Raw genomic sequence first — 16771 nt, forward strand, 5'->3', positions numbered from 1 at the left:
GCAAAGCTAAAGCAAGGTTACATTTTTGCACCTTCCTCATGCATGCACTCAAAAACAACTTATAAATGGGCGTGATTTATTTGATTCTGATGGTACATTGGCGTTACATCACTATTGTCTGTGCATACTGCACTCCTCTCATGGGCTCCTAACATATTTGGAGCCCTAGGCCAGATTTTAGGTAGCGCCCCCTTGCATCACAATATGTTCCACTGCTAGTGTAGATAAATTCATAAGAAACTGCATAGCATTGTCTTAGACATTCTTTTATTTAAATAAAACAATTGAAAATTTAAAATACTTGATTAAAAAAATATGAACTTGAGATGTGAAAGTGATTACTTGTGCCCCCACAGCACAGCACCCTTACCCACAAGGCCACCACTGCCCACTTGATCTTTTTAAGGGGCAGTGGTGGCCTAGCAGTTAAGGAAGCGGCCCCGTAATCAGAAGGTTGCCGGTTCAAATCCCGATCCACTGAGGAGCCACTGAGCAAAGCACCGTCCCCACACACTGCTCCCCAGGCGCCTGTCTGGCTGCCCACTGCTCACTCAGGGTGATGGGTTAAATGCAGAGGACAAATTTCACTGTGTGCACCGTGTGCTGTGCTGCTGTGTAACACATGTGACAATCACTTCACTTTAACTTTTTAATTAGATGGAGAACAAAATTTTAGGCTACAGACACTCGACATTAAAAAATTGATGCTAATTATCTTGGGCAACGTTAGCAGCAGTTAAGTTGTCATTGTGTCAAATAAGTTATGACCCGAAGAGTACTTGAACTGATGCTCAGAGATAATAGAAATGGGGTCAATTAAATTTTCAGACAATTCTGTTATAAGTAACAGAAAAGCATAGATGACTTTTCATTGGTGGTTGTGTTGCATTTTACCATACTGCTTTACATACATACTTTAGAAATGCTTTTCTGATTGGCTAATGTCTAGGCCCTTTCTTTTTATGATTTGCTGGTAGTGACAGGGTCTAAAACCCAGCAGAGCAGTGTAGTCAGACGTACAATAATTATGAAATATGTAAAATTATCAAACAATCAATAATTCCAAAAATACCATAATGTATGATCATTTTACCCCTATTCCACTAGCAGGACAGTACAGATTAGGGCTGCGCAATTAATAACATTAACGGGATGGGACGGGACAGGACAGGACAGGACCTGCTCTGTCTATAGTTATTTCTTTCCAAATAAGAAGGTAAATGGATGTTCAACTTTAATATAAAAAACTGAAAAAAAGATTCAGTATTTTTATAGTGACCTTTTCCGTTTGTGGCACTCCCTTGATGGATGGCACTCTTAGCATTTGCCTGTGCCACGGGCCCTGTGCCCTGGTGGCAGCTGTGGATAACTTTCAGTGACAGGGATTTTTTTTTGCACCTCAGGAAAAGTCCCTTTTTTGACAATATAGGCCAGCCCATTTTACACACTGGCTTGCACTCTACAATTGAGCTCATTTAAGGCTATTGGAGTGGACGAAATGTGTACTTTCCACCTATGCTGATTCAGAATCAGTCATGAGTCATTCTTTGTGGCTTGTTTGAGGAGCGTTTGCTACACAACACATATACATGAAACAGGTCCTCATGTCACCCCTCTGATGGCTGTGGGCAATACAATGTCATCACCATTCACTTGTAGAACCTCTGTCTTCAGCTCTGATCTTGGGATCCCATCTGCACCAAAAACATCAGATTAAGCGATAAACTGCACAATAATGACTTAAAAGGGTTAGTTACTAAAAAAGGAATGCTGTCTTTCCCTGACTGTATAATAGTCAAAAAAATAATGCACTGCACTTTCTTCCTGCAACAAAAATCACACAGGAGAATATTAATTTGGCATGGAAAGCAAAAATCTTGTTCGAATCCCGAGCCTCCAAGGTGCCACTAAGCAAAGCACAGTCCCCACACACTTCTCCCCGGGCGCCTGTCATCGCTGCCCACTGCTCACCAAGGGTGATTGATAAATGCAGAGGACATATTTCGTGTGCTGTGCTTCACAATGACAATAACTTCACTTCCACACACTTCACACTACTGCCGTCTGTTTACATGCAAATTCCGGTTCAGGAACAGCTTGAATTCCCACGGCCAGAATAAAAAAACAAGATGCTGTTCAGCATCTAATCACAATTACCTGTGCCGCTGACTTGCCACTGAGCAAAGTACCATCTACACACTCGCTGCTCTCCTTTCATAGCGCCTTCAGGGGAGGGGTTGAATGCACATTTGTGTGTGCACTGCGTGATGTGCTGTAGTGTGTGATGTGACAACTAATCACTTTCATTTGCATATTAGCCTGACCAACAGTATTTTATTGATTTCAGTCCATTTAGAGCATTTATACTACAACATTAGAATTTCACTTATGTTTACAATGCTGCACAGTATTCATGTTGTTCTTCAAAAAACTGGGTAACCACTTTTCCCCCCCAAAAATTGCAAATATTTAAAGGTGAACAAAAAGACAGTATCTTAAATTAAATAAAAACCGAAAACTATGAGAAACTACAGAAAACAAAAGACATGAAACACTGAGTAGGGCAGGCTAATCCAACCTGGTCCTGCACTAATACTGAGCAGTGATGAGTTTTCATCTGTCTGGCTGGCTGCACCGTCTCCCTCCGGTCAGGCCTAATACAGGGAAACCTCACCAATAGCCCCTCCTCCTGGATCGAACAAACACTCAACAAAACACTATACAAATTAAACCTACAATATCCTAAACCACCCATAAATACAAGCATATGCTAAACACACAAAAATAGTATCAAAAACACCAGCACCAAAACCTTCAAAACACCCCTAGTGATGGTATTCCCCATATACGCATTCAAGTAATAAACCGCAACACCTCGACAAGACACCTCAACAGTAACAAGCAGCCAACATGTAATCATGCCGGCAGTGAGCGTCACACATAACTCCGTATGTCCATGATCCCCTGGACATCCCATCCCTCCATTCACTCCCATGCATTTTACATAGCAACAGTAGTCACGCTTTCAGCCTTCCAACCACCACATATTTGACCTATTCAACCAATTCAACCACATATACCTTATTTCCTCTCATCCCCATATCCTCCACTCCTCCTTTTCATCCCTCCAGCCTCCCATTCAGCCCATGCATTTTACAGAGCCATTATGGTCACACTTTCAGCCTTCCAACCACCACGTTTCACATGTTCACCAAACTAACCAATTCAACCACATTTAAATTTTCTTCCACTCATCCCCCTATCATCCACACCTCCTTTTCATTCATCTATCTTCCCTTTCACCCCCATGCCTTTTACACATCAACTATGGTGACACTTTCAACCACCATATATTTAACCTATTACACTGTAATTCAATACACCAATTCAAACATATTTAACCTTCTCCCACTCAGCAGTGGTGCAGTGGTGGCCTAGCGGTTAAGGAAGCGGCCCTGTAATCAGAAGGTTGCTGGTTCGAATCCCGATCCGCCAAGGTGCCACTGAGGTGTCACTGAGCAAAGCACCGTCCCCACACACTGCTCCCCGGGCTCACTCAGGGTATTGGGTTAAATGCAGAGGACAAAATTCACTGTGTGCACCGTGTGCTGTGCTGCTGTGTATCACATGTGACAATCACTTCACTTTACTCATCCCCCTATACTCCACTCCTCATTTTATTCCCTCCAACATCCAAAAATCACTTCATTTCACATGATACATCGTGGCCATGCCCAGTTATCATTTTTTTCTTAGCCTGCTAACATTAGAATTGGTCCAAATGTCACCAAATTTCACGTCGCATCCTGGACCTGCCCCGTTAGCATTGCTGATGTTAGCATTGCTGATGTTAGCATTAAAATGCTAATATGCATATAAAACCCCAAATATTCTTAATTTAACAAATTTCCTCGTCCTCCTCCGCTTATCCGGGTCTGGGTTGCGGGGGCAGCATACCAAGTAGGGAATCCTAGACAGCCCTCTCCCCAGCCACCTCCATCAGCTCCTCTGGCAGGACCCCAAGGCGTTCCCAGACCAGAATGGAGATATAATTTCTCCAGCGTGTCCTTAGTCGATCCTACCCAGCAAGAGCTGAAGGTCAGAGCTTGATGAAGCTACGAGGACCACATCATCATCAAAAAGCAGAGATGAGATTCTCCTGCCACCAAACTCGTCACCCTCCACACCACAACTGCACCTAGAAATTCTGTCCATCACCAGGAACAGGTCCAACTTACTGCCGGCTATGCGGACCAAACTCCCGCTCCTCTGGTACAGGGACTGAATGTCCCTTAACAAAAGGCCATCCACCCCATACCCCTGGAGCGCTCCGAACTCCTCCCACGGCCAAGATTGTGACTCGCCACTGCTGCACCCCACGTGGCCGTCCGGTACCTGTCTTCTGCTTCTGGAGACCCACAGACCCGCCATGCTTCTGGTTCATAGGCGAGTGTGTTACCCACTAGGCTACTACCACCCAACAATACCGCCTCAATAATCGCAGAGCAGAACAAGGTCCATTCGGACTCAATGTCCCCCCACTGCTCTCGGAACGCAGTCAAAGCTCTGCCGGAGGTGGGAATTGAAGACCATCTTGACAGGTTCTTCTGCCAGGAGTTCCCGGGTCTACGTGGCATCTTCCCCTGCCATCTGATCCAACTCACCACCAGGTGGTGATCAGTTGACAGCTTCGCTCCTCTCTTCACCAGAGTGTCCAAAACATATGGTCGCAGGTCAGATGGTACGACTACAAAGTCAATCATCAACCTGCAACCTGTGGATACCCTGGTACCAAGTGTACCGATGGGCATTCTTATGTTCGAACATGGTGTTCGTTATGGCAAAACTGCGGCTTGCACAGAAGTCCAATAACGAAACACCACTCAAGTTCTGATCCGGCATGATCAGTCCAGGTCATGCGGTCATTGCCCACCAATTTCATGTAATTAATTTAACAATGATTCTACTATTCTGCTTCCTCCTTTTTCTCTCATCTTTTAACATTTCATTACAATCAGGTCAGTGGTGGCCTAGCAGTTACGGAAGCAGCCCCATAGGGAAGATCCCGAGCTGCTAAGGTGCCACTGAGGTGACACTGAGCCCGTCATGGCTGCCCACTGCCCATTGCGGTTCATGGGTTGAAAGCAGAGGACACATTTTGTTATGTGCACCGTGTGCTGTGATGTGTATCACAATGACTTCACTTTCACTTAATTGCTTCCCTTTTCTAGAAACACAAGAAACAAGGAAATTCATGATTTAAAAGAGAGAGAGAGAAGGAAAGAGATAAAATAGCCGAAAACCGAACTCCACCTCCACCCCCACCCCCATTTTTGTGTGTGGTGACTGACACTTTCTAAGTACCGTGTTTCTGTGAAAAGTGCTCTCACCTCAAAGAACCTGATTTTTGGAGCCACCCTCTCGCTTGCTCTCTGGGGTTTCACAGTCATCGGCACCTAAACCACAACACATCCTTAATGCAGCAGATCTCAAAGAAAACATGGCTACTGTTCATACAAATTTAAAGCTAGGGTCTTAAACGCACACAAATGACAAAGCCCATCAACGTGAGAACTGAGGAGGGTGTGTCCCTTCACATAGATAGGTGATTGTTTTCATATAAATCTTAAATATGATTAATCATTAATGCTTTCAATAATGATTACACACACAACGAGCTGATGAGAGGCTACAGTTTTACTCCTTTAGAATCGCTGGAAGTTATTAGAAATCTACAAATCTGTGAGGAAATGTACCATGAATAGGAAGGCTTGCCAACAGCTCTGCCATAAAGTGCTCCTCTGCCTCCTGCACAGAGAGAATGACATGAAAGCATCGTTGCCAGCAGCAACGCACCTGGCAGATGTTTCATGTATTGCACAGGCATTTCCACTGGACTGTGCTCACCTGGAGCTGGAGATGAAAACGTCTCTTGGCCTTATCCAAGGTAGTTCTCTTCCCTCTTAAGGATGTGAGCAAGAGCTGGTGCTCCAGATCCAGCTGGGCAAGCACCCGCTGCTTCTGCAGCTCCACCCTGTGTGACCGCATGAGAACTGCACTCAGGAAATCAACCAGGGCAAACTATAGGGAGTTGTTGCTTCATGTATTTGAAAATCTAAATCTTTGAAATCTTTTCATTAAAGATGAAATCAATCCATTGTGTGTGTGTACCTCTGCTGAAATGCAGTCGAAGTAGGCTTTCTTGCCCAGTGGGCCAGGTCTTTCAGCAGTACCTGGACCTGGTGTCCTGGTCCTGACTGTGCCTCACATTCATCTGGTGGAACCACAACATGCTTCAACTTAACCCAGATCCGTTTGCAGAGTGATTGATTTGCAGTACATGGAGCATTTACAATAGGGGTGATAGAACATGCAGATACAGCAATATTTTACATGCTGATATTGTATAGATACAGGGACTTCAAACGTCAATATTTCTGTATACAAATCTAGCAGCTGGGTGGTGCTGTGGAGTGTTTTCTGCACCGCTGGATACTTGACAGACCAATCAGAACATCTTGTATTTCAACTCACAATTTTAGTGAATATCGCAATATGTACAATAGAACAATATATCGTTATATAATCGTACCTTGACGTGTCATGATGTGTATCGTATTGTGAGATCCTAGCCAATACACATCCCTAATTTATAAATGTTAATATCTATTGTTTATATATAAAAAATCCATGTGAATCGGCGGTGAAATCTTCACCCGTCTTGCTGTTCTCCTCCAGGAAACTCCTGGCAACAGCCCGGATCTCAGTGTAGTAGTTGTGTACCAAGGTTCTGACTGTGCTGACACTTAGACTCTTTGTGATGTCTTCGATCAACTGGATCTTTAAATCAGAGAGATATCAACATTCACCACAAATACCGAGCAATACCCCAAACAGGACATGCCAACACCTTTCCTTTGTACCTTACGGCCATCATCTCTAGCTGGGCTGGTCTGACGCGTCGCATCTAACTGTTGCCTCACGCTCCAGGCCAGAGCATGGCCGATTAGGAGCTGGGAATATTCCTGGAGGAGCTTGGAGGCAGATTCCACTTCAGAGAGGAACTCGTGCTGGTGGCTCTGGGTGACCATCTGAGCCTCATCATCCAGCAGCTTCTCAGTATCAATGAGCAGAAGTTCCTGTGGAAGATTCAGGTTGTGGAGCGGTGTGGTGAAATATTACAATATTTCTTCAGACAAACAATCTACAGCAGACATTTTGTCTGTCTATTTCTGTGTCTTAATATGATGGACATTATCTGAGTGTACAGCTTACAATAGGGCAAAACAAACTGACTTCAATTCAAATATTGAGTAAATCTTGAGTATTTGAGTAGTTTTGCTTTTAAATGCGTCGGTTTTGTATTTTTGAGATGTGAAGAGCTTTCGGCTCTGGAAGCTGCAGCTTGAACCGGAGTCACAGGGAAGCTAGAAGCTTCCAGAAGCACTCACACAGCTGTGGTGCTACTGGAGACAAGAGCACGCATGGTGCCTAATAACTCATTCTGTGCCATTTGGTTGTGTCTCTGACCCGAGCATCTGGGGACTCCTGTGGCTTGAGCTTGAGTCTGGAAAGCCTCATTTCTCTCAGGCCCCTCAGGAAGAAGTGTCGCGCTACGAAGTGTCGCTGGAAGGCAGACTGCAGCAGGCGCTGTTTCTTCACCACGTCGGCACTGCAGCCAAGAGCATCAAGCAGGTGAACAGACAGCAAACAGCATTTCATTAATAGGATGGGACGGGAACTGCACTTTCGCTGCACCCATGTCCCAGCACTCAACTCACTGCCACCAAAAGACTGATAGCAAATCAGTAAAAGTGTTTGTTCATATTTTGCACACTGTACTACTTGCACATGTCTTTGTTTTCTCTTGTCTACAACATCCTGATCATAACTTGAAACCTGTTTATTGTCCATATAGTTAGTATTAGTTTATTGTCCATATAGTTAGTATTAGTACTTTTTACTTCTAGTTTTAGATCTTTTGTATCTTTTTGCTTGGCGTGAAACAGTAATTCAATACGCTGTGTACTGTGTGTATGGTAATATTGACAATAAAGATCTGACTAAAGTGCATGTACAGTTTAAATGAAGAACTTGCCTGAGGAGAAGGTCTTTCTGGCTGTTAACCACTGATGTGGTGATCTTCATCTGCTGTTCAGCCAGGTGGCACAGGCAGGCCCGGCACAGCGAGTCCTCATCAGTCCAAGCCTTCAGAATAAAACAAATCTCCACGTACTCCATTAATCCATATGCAAATGAAGATGCTCCATGTATTCTTTTTTTACCTGCTTGTCTCTCTCCAGCTGAGATCTGATGTCCTGCAGCTGCTGCCTGCCGGAGGGCTGACCGCTCTGGAGCTGGATGGTCAGGTTGTGAACCAGAGTCCTCCACAGCTGCTGGCAGTAGTCAGCTGAGAGTTGAGAGCTGGCCGAAAGCACGGCCCCAACCGCCTCTTTCCACCGAGCAGAAATGCCATCAGACCAGGAACGCTGCACACTCTGCACCACAGAACAGGGTCCCTGAACTCAGAACCTGCGTACGGACACACACACGCAAGACGCTACTTACCCAGACAGTGCAGAGGGCATCTGTGATTCTTCCATCTTGCTGCATCTCAAACTCCACAAGCTGCTTCATCTGCCTGAGCAGCGATTCATGGTACAACTGAGAGGGAGGTGAAGCCGACATTCAGTACCCGCAATACAAAATGAAATGTGGGAGATAACACAGAAACAATGTGCAATCAAGGGAAAATATCACTTAAAGCTGAAGCATTCTGTATTTAGATGAGTTTTCCTAACAAATGGGGTTCCACCAAAGCTCTCCAACCTTTATGAACTCATTGGGGTCCTGCACAATCTCCAGAGACTGCTGGTTCTGGCTCCTGTCTCGGGCGTGGCTCTTTAACAGCTTCCTCCTCTTGCACTCAACCTTCCTCCCCCTCTCTTTCACCAGCTCCACCATTCGGCTCCTACAGCCTGCTCGAGGGAAACTGGAATTATGGAAAGATCTTCAAACCTTTAAATCTATTCACAGCCTAGCTGGGATAGTATTACACGAGGATCGATGATTTGTTTCAATCTCATTTTATATATAAAACTTATTCCAGCAAAGGAAAAGAATAACTGTGCCCTGGAATTAGTTGATATTCACCTCATTCACTGTGATCAAGCACTTGCCGCATAATGTCATTTGCTTATGAACAAGGTCAGTGTTTGCCTCATAAATGTTGTATTGGTATATTTCTGATCAGCTGCTGTTTCGAACCAGAAGGTGGGGCTATAGAGCAATGGATGAGAGTGAAAACAGGTCACCTATTTCTTTAAAGTGAAGTGATTGTCACATGTGATACACAGCAGCACAGCACACGGTGCACACAGTGAAATTTGTCCTCTGCATTTAACCCATCACCCTGAGTGAGCAGTGGGCAGCCATGACCGGCGCCGGGGGAGCAGTGTGGGGGGACGGTGCTTTGCTCAGTGGCACCTCAGTGGTACCTTGGCGGATCGGGATTCGAACCGGCAACCTTCTGATTACGGGGCCGCTTCCTTAACCGCTAGGCCACCACTGCCCCAGGAGAGCCCTTTTGACCCATGACTTTCCATTTAAGGCTCCATTTGCAAGATATTCGAAAATTATTTTAATTTTGTTCATGGCATTTCAATTAAAAGTATATAATGCCTGCCAACGTGCCCCTGAGCAGTTTTTTTTAATTAAAATTCAAGCTTACCAAAACAAGTCTTGTACTGTCAGAAAACATGGAGTGGCCAGTAGCCTCCAGACTTAAACCCTGTGGACCCCAAACACCACCTCCACCAGCATCTTCCTCACCACGTTCTACAGAAGTTTTCTAAAGAGCATCTGGTGCAGCTGGTTTGGGGGGGACCCTACCCACCAGTCCGACTGTGGAAAAAACAGGGGTCTGCACTGCCAGGAATTGTCCACTGTACGTACACACACACTTCACTGAGCTGCTCTAATACAGGGGTTGGAAACCTATGGCTCACGAGCCAGATGAGGCTCTTTTGATGGCTGCTCACAGACAAATATTAAAAAAATAAAATAAATAATAATAATGTTAAAAATACAAAACATTCTCATTTCCATCCGTTCATTTGGTACTATTTGTCACACGGTGGAGAGAAGACAGGAGACAGTGCGTGTCGATGGAGACAAAAAAAAAAAAAAAAAAAAAAAAAAAACAAGTGCAGGACAGCCCCCAATTGCTTCCGCATTACGGGGGTCACGTGACTGGCGTTACGTGACACTGCTCATGTTCATGGTTGCGGGTGGCTGGAGTCAATCACAGGAACAGTGTCTTTAATTTAAAGTGACGTGATTGTCACATGTAGCACAGTACACAGTGCACACAGTGAAATTTGTCCTCTGTATTTAACCATCACCCTGAGGGAGCAGTGAGCAGCCATGACAGGCGCCGGGGAGCAGTGTGTGGGGACGGTGCTTTGCTCAGTGGCACCTTGGCGGATCGGGATTCGAACCAGCCACCTTCTGATTACGGGGCCGCTTCCTTGGCCGCTTCCTTAACCACTAGGCCACCACTGCCCCCGCGTTTCACAATGTACCAGGTAGATTATTAAAATGACAATAAATCCTACTTGATGCCTCTTAACTGGATTCTCTTTAGCAAATAAATCTAGCTTTAGTGAACCTTTTAGATGCAACGGACGGGTAACTGACTACGTGCCCACCCTCGTTCCAGCACTGCAGCTCTGCTGCCATGACGGCCTGAAGCTCAGACAGCAACGTCTCCATCTGGGTGAAGGTCAACTGTCCATCACTAGTCAGTTGCTCCAAGCCCCGAGCTGTGATCTTCAGCCGCAGTTCAACGTTTTCCCTGAGGAGGGCGGAGCGTTTCCGGAAACATCCTGCTACAGCTTCCCACCACTGCAGCCTGTCCAGCACAGCCTGGAAACAGACATTTAGTCTTTTAAAGTCTTGCTTTGTATAAAGAGATTTTCCTAACCAAACCTGAACCTCAGGAACCAAAAACATGGCCGAAGTTAAATATGCAGATACCTGCATGGCCATGTTCTCACACTCAGCCAGTTTCTCCTCAAGCTGCAGTAGACTCTCCACCAGAGTCTGACTGATCTTCTCCACTGCCGCTGTGGGCAACGGGCTGCGCCTGCCCAGTAGCTGCTGACACAACTTCTCCAGCTGCTTACTGAAGACCACAGCCTTTATACACACACACACACACACACACACACACACACACAACCACATGGTGCATAGATATAGCAAGAAAAAAGTTCAATGTCAATCATTACAATAAACGAAGGTGCTGCCACGATATCTTAACGTAAATTTGATTTCAGTAACAGTGTATTTTGAACACACTGCTGCATAACACTGGAAAATTAAAGTTTACACTTTACTATCCATGACTGAAGTATTTTAACCATTGAAGTTCTACAGGGGATTTTCTCATGTTATATAAGATGGCACAAATGCAATGTGATTAAAAATGTCAGATGCACTAGTTCACTAGCCAACCAGAATAAAAGCTGCATGTCTGGTTGTGGACTTGGTCTATGACTAGAACAGATGCCTGTAATCATTTTGTCAGTGTTGCCTAGCTGCTTATGTTTGTCATGACTGCGCTAAGACTAGCTCCGCTTCCTCTAATATGGCAAAAAAAAATAAAAAAATAATGATTTATTTATATTGGTATTAATGGTCATGAAAATGTGACTGTGAGATGATTTAACATCATTACAAGTTGCCCTAGTCTGTCTGTGGTCCTGCAGTGGCTAGAACTGGCGGTCGGTGTAAAGAGTGTTTTGGTCATTCTGCTTCACCGTTCAGAGAGCGGCAGCTCAGCCAGCCAGATCTGGAAATTGTCCCCTTATGACATCATACGGGTAAATGTTCCCTCCTGTTTCTCTTGCTTTGTTCGCCCAAAGAATTTAGCACCTCTTCCATAAAAAATTAACTCCACCGATCGTCATGCTTTAGTCTGGGTGACATGTTAATTAAAGCTCTTCTGTTTGACAGGAATGATGGGTAGTAAGGTCCTGGTCTCCAAACTACAGACAGCCAGTTCTAGTCTGTTTATCCTGGGGACATCCTTCAAGTGAGCATGTCTATTACAGTACTTTGAAAACTGGGCTATAAAAAGGTTTTATGGAGGTGTACTGAATGTTCACTACCATTTGAACTGCATGCTCCTGTCTCTCTCGTCCAGCCTTTTCGACATCGTCCACAGAGCAGGAGGCGGTGCCAGCATCGTCCAACTTCTCAATGCCTAACAGACTCGCATTCATGTTTTTCCTCAGCACCTCCAGATCCTGAATCAAAGGTAATTAACACAGCTCAGTCTGGCATTCTGGCATTGACATATACAGTACTGTGCAAATGCTTTAGGCAAACTATAATTATAGTTTCTATAACCTATACAGTTGCTTCCAGGATATTGGCTGTGTGTTTATGCTAGTTATCCTGCTGCAGAAGGACAGTACTACATAATGGATAAATATCTGCCTGGACACCAGAATTCGGACCAAATCTCCACTGATGCCCAGGGTTCCTGCAGGTTTAAGGAAGCCACTTTTTAAGGCCGCTTTCATCACATTTTAACTACATTTGAGTTTTCCTCGACAGACAATAATATTAACATATTATTTTATCTATTCATTTTCCTACAAATTTCTGTTCTTTTTTTTAGTCTCATATTACCTGTACGTCTGCAACCCACTCAGGGGAGCTACAATGTTTTGGTTTTGTTTTTTGTGGTTTTTGCCCAAGGCGGCCTTCGTGAGAATTTGACCCTTAAAGTTGACCCTTAAATGATAAATTGTGGTGAATTTTGTGGAAATAAATGAACAACATTCAGACATGAGATGGACAAGCCCAGTATAAGCCTATATTTTCAGACTTCTTGAGACCCCGGGCCTGGTAGGCCTGTTCAGTAATCCATCCCTGCTTTTAACTAGTCACTTGTATTGCATGCTGAGACAAAGGTGCAACAGCCATACCAAGAAAGGTCAGTAGCTGGCAATGATGGTACTCCAAAGTAAACCAGGAATTGATTAGTAGCCACTGACTAAAGGACACCAAACATACTTTTTTAATCTCTGGCGAGATGCTGTGTGTATGTTGCCTGAAGACGGGCAGATGTGCGAGGGTGGGATTAAATTGAGCGTGCAATATCTGATGTGGCTGTCTGGCCTGACACGGACTGATACCAACCCTACAAGTACAGCTTTTACAAGCCTGGCTGCCTTCGCGCGCCCCACGAGCGCTATACTAAGAGTTTTTAAAACATTACACCTCATCACCACCCATTTTTGCATTTGTCTTGTGATTATTTAAATGTAATTACATTTGTGTTTTTAATTAACAACGGTGGCCAAGATTTGCAAATTAAATTAACATTTCATTTAAAAACTACGATTTAATAAAACTAATTTATAACATGCAAAATAACTGAAACAAATTTAAGCAGCGAATCACATAGAAAAGATAGTTACTATACACCGTAAAGTTCAGCAATGTTGCCAGACACACGATCATTATCGTATTTGCATCATAATTTTACCCTCTGTACAATCACTAATTCCAAAAATCCCATAAAGTACGATTATTTTACCCCTTCGTTATTTCATTAGCAGGACAGGTACAGATCAGTTTTCGTCTGGCTGCGCAGGCCTTCTTGGAATGTGCATGCGCAGTCGTTTCACTGCCAGTCCGTGCGCGATGGAACACGCCGTGATGCACAAAGTAAACCCGCAGCATCGCCATCAGATCCCAGTTTTACTGGCTGGTTAGCGAGTAGCGAGTACTTGCAGTAAAGCTTTTGGAAGATGAAAATGATATTCTGGGCTGTAGGTAAAAGGTGCATTACAAACTATAATATACACAGTTTATGATGATAATTTTCTGGGCGAATCTGCTGGTACAATACAAGGATCTAGCAACATATTTACCGCACAAGCTCGACCCGAGCCGAGCCAGACTAAGATCAGCGAAAGAAATTGAGCGTGAACCTGTCAAGATTTACAGCTCTAATGTGAAGCGTGTTGCATTGGCGAACTGCTGCGCCTCTCGGATGTGCCGTCAGATGACCGTGAAGCTGTGGTTCATTTACCACGTTGGTGAATAAATCCGACATAATCCCTGCCTTTGTGCAACAGATATGATCATGATAATAATAATGATCACTTAGCATTTTGCTCGTTTTTATTTTTAAAGTATTCTTAGTCTGCAGTATTTTTTCACGCTTACCTAAAACTATTGCACAGTACTGTAAGTATTTCGATTGGTCATATGATCTTCTTACCTTTCTCTGTGCAAGCTGAATGTTGGTAGAGAAGGCAGAATCAGTGTTGTCCTTATGAAAAGCACTACTCAGAACAATTCGGAGTATCTGAAGGAACGCCTGCGGTATTATGGGAACACATCTCAAAAAGTCACCAATATTGAATTTCTGATCTTCTGATATTTGCTTGCTTTTCAGTTCACACATGATCAGAATTTGTAAGACTCACCCACCTCATGTTTGTGCTCCTGTAGCTGAGATCTTTGGTTGTGCAGATCCTGAAGGCCCAGACAATACAGACTCACTCTGCCATCTGAGCTGCAACCAGATCAGGTATTTCCCATCAGCACAGGTCATTTAGAAAGGGTCTAGACTTTTCTTACGTAATGTTTTGTGCATTAAAAGACATCAAATGGGCCAAAATTCCAGTCAAGACATTGTTCATGTAGTAAATGACTTTAAAATGTTAATGAATGGAACATCTGCATGTATGTAGAAACTATTGACTTCCAATAGAATGCTGTGTTCGTTAACCCAAGTCAATCACTTTAAAGGCTTTAAAAGAAAACTCCTTTTCATTTATATTAGTACAGACATAAAAATGTGCACTGAGATTATCTAGCACATTAAATCATGATGATTAAATCTCAATGATTATTAGGCATAGCAGGCATTTACCAAACACTACCAGACTGTGCAACGGCTTCCTCCCACAGGCCATCAGACACCTAAACTCTCTGAACTGACAAGACCCCCTACCCCATATGTTCAGAACATAGGTACATTTAAAGCTGTATTTTGTCGCACACGTGGCATTATGTAACTTTGTCACATGCAGCACCAGTTTCCAGATAAACGGAGTTTCATTTCAACATGTACTGTCTAACATGTAAGTAGCTTAAAAGACAATAAAGCTGGATTTCAACTTGAACTTGGTGTTGCCCAGGCGTCCGGACCCAGCCCATGAAAGGCTGATGAGTAGAGCTGTAATACTCGGACCCTTTTTAGGACCCGGCTCCCTCTGAGTCAGGATGCGCTGACATGGGATAGTAGTGTTATCCCGTCTGGGAGCAATACAGATTCAGTTTTAATGATTAGAAGATGCACTTATGTGACACGGTGTAGTTAGGACTCAAACGATTGGGTTCAATGGAGACCTCAGATTCGTGAGTGACTACTAGGCAGTGAAAAAGCGGATAACCCAGGGCACATTACAGTAAATGTCGTGCTTTTTAGATCATTGCTCCTCACATGCACAGACTCACCCCAGCTGGCACACAGTCTCTGGATAGTAAGAGACCCGCTGGAAGGTTTCATTATCCAGGGTGGGGGGCGGTGAGGGCGAGACGAAGTGGCTGCTGCCATCATCCTTCTCCTGACTCAGGGAATCCATTGTGCTGGAGGAGCAGGAGGAGGCGGGCTGGGGTGGCACAGCCAGCTTCGAGTGCTCGTGGAGAGAAGGGTTGGAGGCTCCGTCCGCCAGAGGCTGGATGGACAGATTCAACTTCCTAAAACTACAGTTTGAAGCCAACAGACCATGTTTTCTGACCAAATTCACTCAGGTGAATCTTACCCGGAATCGCTGATTGATGGGATACACCACCTTGGCCTTCAGGGCGAAGGCGGCCACATCACTGCTCACTGGAACCTGCTTCTTACTCTGGAACAAAATGTACACAAATAAATAAGAAATGAGGAAAAAAAGCACCGAGGAACAAACATGTGGAGCACATATCAAGGCAACTGCTCCAGCCAAACTTCTGTTCATTCACTTCAGATTTGTCCCCGGGACAGCAGTAAAATAACATTGATCTTAATAAAATATCGTTCCTTACCCTCTCGTTGGGAGCGCCGCACTGTCCTGGCCTCTTCTCCACACTGCTGCAGTCACTCTGACTGCCATCCCGGTCACCATCCTCCATGTCAAACAGCCTCCTGGGGTCATATCCCTGAAACTGGTTCAAAACCTTCATTCTAGCACCTCTGTACCACACCAGCCAGGTAACTGCTACTTGTTCTCGGCCCCAGTGGCTTCACAGGTAAAGCCGGGCTGAAAAACCAGCAGGAATGAGCCCATGCTGGTGATGATGCCGCCAAAACGTGAAAGTAATACGTACAACTTCACGCATCGATAAAACAATATTCAACTAAGCAAATAAAAAACAGGTTTTTGTAACTATATTAACTTTGTGAAACAGTTTTACCTTCCGCGTTTGGAGACAAGGCTTGAGGCAGAAGACGTACAGCAGGGTCGCGGTCACGATGCCGAAGAAGACGCCGAACGCGACGGCCACCGTCAACAGACCAGTGAAAAGCTGCAGGGATTCGGCGACGCGGAGCGCGACGTCGCTGGCGCACTCCGGTGCCATGTCGCGAGTGTCCCTGCTACCGAACCCGCGTCTGCATAATCCCACGATGAAATATTTTCCACGATGTGTTTTTCCACTCGGGACGTTTGGGCGATTTCTTTGGGGTGTGGGCGGACTGTCG

The 16771-nt window shown here is 44.6% G+C and overlaps 1 protein-coding gene across 4 annotated transcripts in view; it reads right to left on the reverse strand.

Moving 5' to 3' along the window:
- Positions 1-16753, reverse strand: part of LOC114763486 (adenosine deaminase domain-containing protein 1-like) — a 30592-nt gene extending 13839 nt beyond the window's left edge. The window contains exons 1-21 of one of the 4 annotated variants that reach the window (XM_028953218.1): positions 16486-16753; positions 16117-16236; positions 15855-15941; positions 15547-15767; positions 14515-14599; positions 14303-14317; positions 12174-12311; positions 11038-11199; positions 10710-10926; positions 8830-8978; positions 8569-8664; positions 8286-8498; positions 8099-8208; positions 7531-7672; positions 6924-7139; positions 6717-6840; positions 6172-6274; positions 5908-6034; positions 5757-5808; positions 5391-5456; positions 533-1694 (exon numbers count right to left, since the gene is read on the reverse strand). In XM_028953218.1, coding sequence (XP_028809051.1) covers positions 5392-5456; positions 5757-5808; positions 5908-6034; positions 6172-6274; positions 6717-6840; positions 6924-7139; positions 7531-7672; positions 8099-8208; positions 8286-8498; positions 8569-8664; positions 8830-8978; positions 10710-10926; positions 11038-11199; positions 12174-12311; positions 14303-14317; positions 14515-14599; positions 15547-15767; positions 15855-15941; positions 16117-16236; positions 16486-16650 — 2607 coding nt within the window. In that variant the 5' untranslated portion in view covers positions 16651-16753 and the 3' untranslated portion in view covers positions 533-1694; position 5391. Of the gene's footprint in view, positions 1-532; positions 1695-5390; positions 5457-5756; positions 5809-5907; positions 6035-6171; positions 6275-6716; positions 6841-6923; positions 7140-7530; positions 7673-8098; positions 8209-8285; positions 8499-8568; positions 8665-8829; positions 8979-10709; positions 10927-11037; positions 11200-12173; positions 12312-14302; positions 14402-14514; positions 14600-15546; positions 15768-15854; positions 15942-16116; positions 16237-16485 lie in introns of those variants that run through there. The other 3 variants (XM_028953216.1, XM_028953217.1, XM_028953221.1) reach the window with 3 other exon arrangements.
- Positions 16754-16771: the final 18 nt, after the last annotated feature.

The sequence above is a fragment of the Denticeps clupeoides genome, chromosome 14 (genome assembly GCF_900700375.1).
Source record: "Denticeps clupeoides chromosome 14, fDenClu1.1, whole genome shotgun sequence".
In the NCBI taxonomy this organism is placed as follows: Eukaryota; Metazoa; Chordata; class Actinopteri; order Clupeiformes; family Denticipitidae; genus Denticeps; species Denticeps clupeoides.